The sequence below is a fragment of the Dinoponera quadriceps genome, unplaced genomic scaffold (assembly GCF_001313825.1).
Source record: "Dinoponera quadriceps isolate SergipeBrazil2010 unplaced genomic scaffold, ASM131382v1 scaffold3162, whole genome shotgun sequence".
Classification (NCBI taxonomy): Eukaryota; Metazoa; Arthropoda; class Insecta; order Hymenoptera; family Formicidae; genus Dinoponera; species Dinoponera quadriceps.
The window spans coordinates 654724-662079 of NW_014557929.1; the positions used below are offsets into that span (position 1 = coordinate 654724).

The 7356-nt window shown below is 46.7% G+C and overlaps 1 protein-coding gene across 2 annotated transcripts in view; it reads right to left on the bottom strand.

The window, feature by feature from the left end:
- Positions 1-7356, bottom strand: part of LOC106749513 (low affinity immunoglobulin epsilon Fc receptor-like) — a 178763-nt gene that overhangs the window by 78161 nt on the left and 93246 nt on the right. For both annotated transcript variants that reach the window (XM_014629033.1, XM_014629034.1), the window contains one exon: positions 3873-3963. In XM_014629033.1, the coding sequence (XP_014484519.1) occupies positions 3873-3963 (91 nt within the window). The remainder of the gene's footprint in view (positions 1-3872; positions 3964-7356) is intronic.

Here is a 7356-nt window from a genome sequence, read left to right on the forward strand (position 1 = left end):
ATTTCATTTAACGTGTTAAAGTTATCCTCGTAACAGATTTTTAACGTATTGGAAAGAGAGAGAGAGAGAGAGAGAGAGAGAGAGAGAGAGAGACTTAAAAGTATTTTATACATGTGTATATATTAAAAATTAAATTAAAAATTTATCCAATTTTAAAAGTTTTTAATATATATATATATATATATATATTAAAAAAATATATATATATTATATTATATATATATATTAAAAAAAAATATATATATATATATATTAAAATATATATATATATATATATATATATATATATATTAAAAACTTTTAAAATTGGATAAATTTTTAATTTCGAATATTCTCGCGTGCTCTCATTGTGTTAGAAAGCGAGAAGGGGGGAAAAGAGAGAGGAGAAGGAATCTTCCTTTTAACCTTCGATAAAAGTATAAATCTTTATCCGCGCGATAAAAGTCCGGGAGTACGAAATAAATCGTACATTTTAATGTTAATAAGAACACGTTTCGCTTTTGATCGTTAATACGGGACAGCAAGCCGAGTGCTTTATAAGAGATTTCCATAATTCGACGAATGAATAAAATACTACCCTCCAGCGATTTTCTCGAACGTAACAGGTCTCGGGGAGCGAGACCGGGGATTTTCAGGGGAATTCTCGTGAGAAGAGGAGAAAGAGAGAAAGAGAGAGAGAGAGAAAAAGAGATATATGCATATATATATATATATATTCATTGCTGAGTGTCTTGCGCGCGCGATATCCTCACTTAATTCGATCTTTTAACCGCCCTCTCCGTCTTATTTGCCGGAATCAGTGACACTGAACTTGCCGTATATATCGTGCTCGCTCTCCTCCCAATCTGCTCCGAATCTCGCGAGGGCATTCGTCGGGGGCTCACTCGAATTCCGAAGCCCCTCGATTTCGTTACGTTCCGCTCGGGTTTATCGAGCGGACAGAGTGTCTGCTTGTCTGCCTGTCTATATATGTGGGTGAACGCAGGCGCGTGTCCGTTTCCGTGGTCGCTCGAGCTGCAAAAATTTTATGTGGAAACTGCGGAAACTACCCGCGAGACATGATATTCCGGCCCCCTGTAATAGCCCCGAGGACGACGACGACGATGAACCCCCGCGACTCCGCGTGGACGAGGAACGGACACGCGCTGGAATCGATCGCGCCTCATTTCCAGCGGGAGCTACTTTCCCGTTTTGCGTGCCTCCGGTTGTTACATTTAGCACATCTCTCCGCTCACCTTCTCTCACTTTCTCTCTCTCTCTCTCTCTCTCTCTCTCTCTTCTTCGTCTATTGCACGAAGCAAAATTAACAGTGATATCGTCGATGTAAAAGTTAGTCCTTAACCTTCCAACAGGCGAGTCGTTTTTAATTACGAAAGCCAACGCGTGCAAAAAGTACACCGTGAAATACTAAGGCAAATTTAAAGCAAGAGGATTAGACATTTTATGGGATAATTAATATCAAGAGAACGAATCATGAAGTTTAAAGACTCTTCTTTGGATCGTTGCGCATCAAATCGCTACCTCAGTCGTGTCTGATCTGAAAGTGTAAAAAAGACGCTTCGCAATCCCGAGAATTTATCTCTCGCTCCGTATCTCAATCGCCGATTTAAACCGTGGATAGCACATAAAGGAAAAGAGGGCGTTGTAATCTTTATCGGCGAAGGTTGACACGCCGGTCTAATTAACTTCGTGTCGGTTCTAAGGGTTTAATCCCGCGGAAAACCGGGTTCCGTGTGCACCGGCGGGAGGAAACATCAAGACTCTGCATCTTTCGTTCAATTCCGTGAAATTTCCGTTCCCGGACAAATTGAGAGGATCCACCGAAGAGTAAGGGCGAGGTGAAGATATAGATTTAATTTTGCGTCGTTGCCGTCGCGACGAAAGGCGAATTTTTCTCGTCGTCGACAAAATACGCGGGGGAAAGGAGGATCGGACGTCGCACGAGACGCGAGATTTCCCAGCGAGCAGCTCGTGTTGCCTTTGCGTCATCTTTTGCAGAAAGCAAAGAAAGAGAGAGAGAGAGAGAGAAAGGATAAAATTAAAGTAATTAACAAATGACCGTCGGAGACAATAACCTGTTATTCCGTAGAATTTAAAGGGGAAAGGAACGAGGATGAAATTAATTTTGAAGAAGGAAATTCTTATCGGGACAGAACGGGACGAACCGCTAATTAAGCGCGCAGCTTATTCCAATTAATTATCGTGGAGGCGATTAATTAGTAAAAATCATTTACTTTAAAGATGTACGGTCAGCGCGACGTGGCGTCGTGCAATGAATTGTGCAGATGGAACACTCGTTAAACACAACGGAGACTGAGACAGGTGAAGAGAAAGAAAAATATTGTGAAAATTTATATCAATAATGGGGCTCTCTCGGTGCGCCGCATTTTCGCGTGTTTCAGCGGCCTGGTCGAAATCCGCCAAGCATTACGATAATAAAGGGAAGGTGTAATTATATTCTAACGAGACTCCTTGTTTTTCGTTTCCCGTTACGTTTCCCATTACGGCGTAGGAACAACGATTATTTGTCAGCCCGCCGGTTGCGTAATCATTATCTCAGTCTCGTCAACGATAACAATTTCGCGCGGTTTATTTCCTTGCTTTCGCGATAAATCACGATGGATATTTTGCAGTCACGTCGCGTATGTATAATCACCGTAATGCGAATAAATACGCGGCTGATGGAGCAGTCGTCGAGATTGATGCCGATTGTCCGATGAACATCGCAAGCCGCAAGAATATCTCCGGGACATTCGCTTTTTCGTGTCGCTGTACACGCAGTACGCTCGTTTATGCGGATTAATGCGGGACATTAGTTTCGTGAAATCGCGGATTAATTTGGTGAGATTGAGTTACAGCGGTGTAAAAGGTCGAGAGGGGGCGGAATCGTGTCGCGCGATAATAAGCCTCTGAAGCGTTCGCGTTTCAGCTTTCCCCTCTGTTTTAACGGTGACGTCAGCGATTGCGCGGCCGCGACTAAATCATACGGTGCGAGCATCAGCGCGAGTCGCCGAATCGCAGGGGCGTAATGCGAAAACGAAGTGAAAAGTAATTACAGCCCTGCCGCGAAGTAATCGCGTCGCGACTTTCGCGAATTTAATATCCGCCGATTTGCCCGACGTCGGTTTAACGCGACGTGTTATTTTCGCACGCACTCCCGAATAATTAGCGCCGCGCGTTCCACGCGGCCCTATGTCGCGATTAACCGCTTAATTTATCGTGACGAGAGAGGAACGTTTGACCGTCATCAAGCCGTCCCGACAATGACGGTCGTGCAAAACGGACGGACGCGCACCGAGATCGGGCAAAAGTAATTTATCGGAGCACTTAATCGCCACGGTGACGTCATTTCTCGGACCGCGAAGGATCATCTATCATTGTGCAGCACGGACAATCGCGCGGATCAGGATTCGCTTTCACGATTAAAACGGTTTGTTAAGGTTGAAGTAAGACGAATCACCGGCCCGTGGAACCGTGATGAATATGGGCGTCCGGATTTGGGGGAAAAACCTGCGATTTAACTATCAGCCACGTGGAGTTCCGCCGAGTTTCCATGTCGTTTGAAAATGATCTCGTCCGGACGTCGATTGTAGTTCCCCGACGCTAATTTCATTTCCGCGCTGTTGCGCGTTGCGTGTGCGCGCGCGGCTGTTATATAATCAGATCGTTAGCGAAATGTTCAACTTGGCACGACGAATGTAACATTTAACCGTTATATGATACTTAAAATATACACGCTGATGCACAGAATGTTATATTTATATTTCGCTTCATTCAGTCGCTTTTGACACGAGTGTTGAGAAGTTAAAAATGTCGGGAGTGACGTTTATGTTGACGAGCTCTCGGCCGGACCAGTTTCGAGTTTTACTCACTTATATTTTTGTCCCTGTACTGTGGCCGCGCGTCACCTATGAAACAGACGAGGAGCACCCACACCGCGAACCAGCACGTTCCCATCTCGAGCTGAAATAAGAAGAGACACTCTGTGGATGGATTTAATTAAGAATTCAGTGGCGGTCCGCCGCACTTCGCAGTTTCTTTACGACCGCGATGTTACTGCGGCTTGACGCAATGTTTCGACTCGGAGGCGAAGTTCGTTACGACGAGGGAGCGTTGACACAACTCAACCGGGTTCAAAGGCACTCCGGACAGATCGAATTTAATTGATACGCGAGCTCGCCGCCCGGCCGATCACGATTTCATTGCCGCGCGCGCAACTAAGAAATCCCGAGTACGAGAAACCGGAGAGAAAGAACGAATCCCACCGAAATCTTGGGAACGTCCGCTTGAAATTTCAATTAAGGCGGGACAAAACATATTCGGGGGACCGGTGGGAAGGACCCAGGATCGATGTAACGCGGATTTATTCACAATAAATTCTGGCCGCTTTCGCCCGCTCGGAAGGAACCGGTCGTCGTCGTCGTTTCCTCACGAGAACTTATCGTCCCCCCCCCGTTGCATCTCGCCCGATCCATTACCGTGCTTGTACGGGGGTTGCTGAAGTTGCCGCGCGCACGCAAAAGGACGAGCGTTTTAATTTATGAAAGTTTTGAATTTTCGTCCCGCGGCTTCCCCGCGGAAGGATCCTCCGCAAAGAAACACCGGGGAGACGAAGTCGCATCGTTTAATCGTTCCCGCCGCTTGCGACGGTAATCGCGAGAGCTTCTCGCAATTTTGCCGCCGGATCCCTGTGCACAACTTCGTCGAGTTTTTCATCGTGCCGCCGATCGGGCAAATAGAGCGTTCGCTCCCAGTGTGTGCACAGTTCGAGAAGAACACTGCGTCCGCACATTTATATGACTATACCGGATCATCGACCCGCCTCGTAATCGCTGCAGGAATAATGCTCCTCTTCTCAACCGTCGAAACCGCCGAGACGGTCCTTTGTGGCAATCGCCTGAATAATCGGAGAGAAAGAGATAGCTCGAGAGACGAGACGCGCGCGCTAGAGAGAGAGAGAGAGATCGGTAGGATCCGGCGGCGCAGCGCGGTTAAATATTTCCGGATTTGCCGGGAATATGCACGCGCGGAGATGTTATAAAATATTTCTTTGAGGATTTCGACTGTGCGAAGATATTTCGTTCGACAAGCGTTTCCGCGCGGCGCTCGAGGATCTTTATGTCAGTTTCCGCGAATATTATTCGCGCTAGTCGCGCCCGACACGGAAAAGTTTTCCCGCTGCGAGACGGCTGCGGCGGCTTTATCTGCGAAATTAACGGGATTTCGTTGTCACGACGCTGCCGACGGCGAACGTGCGCGTTTTATCGTCGCAGTTCGAAAAAATACACGCCCGAACGTTCTCATCTCGTTTCGCGAGGCGTAATGCCGGAGCGTCAACCCGCGCGCACGCCGATCGTTTCCAGGTGATTGAAATCGTCCGGCAGATTGCCGGTGCGAGGATCATGAAAAAATACCGGCTGACGTTAACGGCCCCCGTCGAATTAAGAGAAGCGGATATTCTACGAGTCACACTCAATGAGATTGCGAAAAAGAGATGGATGATTGGCGTGGTAAAAGTCAGGAGAGAAACATCTACCTGTATGACATCCGCTTTATAACCATTCGTCATGCAGAGAAGAATCGAGTATTGTTTTTTATTTCTATAAAATAAATTGTGAATTTGCAAATAAAATTTCGCTAATCGACAGAGAGATATAAAATTTACGATCCGGGAAACATTCGTCAAGCGAAGATACGTTTTATCGGGGAATCTACCGTAGAGGAGAGGATGGTATTCGTATGATAATACACCTAAGAATTAATAAAGAATTAATAAACACCTAAGAATAAATTAAGAAGCATGATGATGTATAATTAAATGCTAAAATGCACTTTAAAAACATTGCAAAATGCTCGAAAGTAAACATGCACTGTAACAAATGCCGGCTATTGTGTATTAATATGTTAACCATATAACAACTGATTCTATAAGTAATTACTAGAATTCGCCACTTAACAGCGAAGATATTAAGAGGGATTATTACACCTACAAGGGCCATAATACCACTTTCTCCTTCATTAATTTTTCGCTCAATCGCATCTTCTACGCTCTAAGTTGAGTAAAATTCGAATATCGGCTTTTTTTAGATTATAATCACGCCTACACGTTACGTACACCGAGAAAGGGGAAGAAAACATACCAACATTAGTAGCAAACAACGTTGACGCAGCGTATCAAATATACGAGTTGGCAAAGTAGCCCGAAATGCTCTTAGTGCGGCTTAAACGCTAAGAGGATGTATATTAACAGTTGTTAAGTACACTTTCATGCTCGCTGGCGGCATATTAGATGACCTACAGGACCGACGTCACATAATTAACGGAAGTAATTCTCAGAGACCACGAAAGAACGGCGGATTTCACCGTCGCATAAATCGATCATAGTGAGTACACATACTTACGATCGAACGCGAGCCAGCTACAAAAGCGTCCCGAGGGATCCGTGAACATCAACGACTACGGAACATGATTAAACCTTGCTTCCCACGCTCAACAGCAGCAGCAACAACAACAACAACAACGGTCGATCCACGGCACCGCGATAACAACGCGAGAGGCGCGAAAAGACGCGCATTGTTATCGACGAAAGTCGTAACCGTCATTCTCCCGGCCTCACCCACTCATTTCACGAAAGAACGCATCGGAGTGTCCGAAGGGTAGACGTCTCCTTTTCCCGGCTTGGTACATATCCCTTCCGGAGGCTTAACCATCGGCCTGACCCTTCCCGGGGAAATCCCTAGACGGCCAGCGTAAAAGTTCCTATTCTGCCCGAAAGGAAAACATCGTCCAGTGCTGGAAGTGCAGGTCCTCTCGACCAGGATCATCCCGAGAGCCAAGAGAGTACACCCACACACGCGACCAAACCATATTCACGTATAACGTCGAGGATGTGCACGTACACAGACGCGCGCGCGTCCCGACGACGGAGTGATACTCGCGCGAGGTGGCGGGCCGCCTTCGAAGATCCTTCGAGCCTTCATCGATCACTATATAGCTACCTCGGGGTCAACCTCCACGTATCTCGTTTCATGGTTAGCCGGCTCGAAAATATTCCCTATCCCTTTTCATCAGGCCGGGAGAAGGGCGACTTTAGTGCGGCCGCCGGGAAGCGAAATTTAGAGCCCGCTCGGAGGTAAATAAAACGTATTCGGGTCGTCGGACCCTCGAGTTCGTGAATCCCCCGGATTCGCCGAGCACCGGGATTACTCTCGGTGAGATGTGACGTACGGGCGAGTCACTTTTGGCGGTCGGTCTTCGGGAGATGTCGCGGAAGTGACGATATTCCGATCAACGGTGCGATCATATTCCATATTTAATACGAAACCGTATCCGATCCCGCGTCCCCCCCCCCCCCCC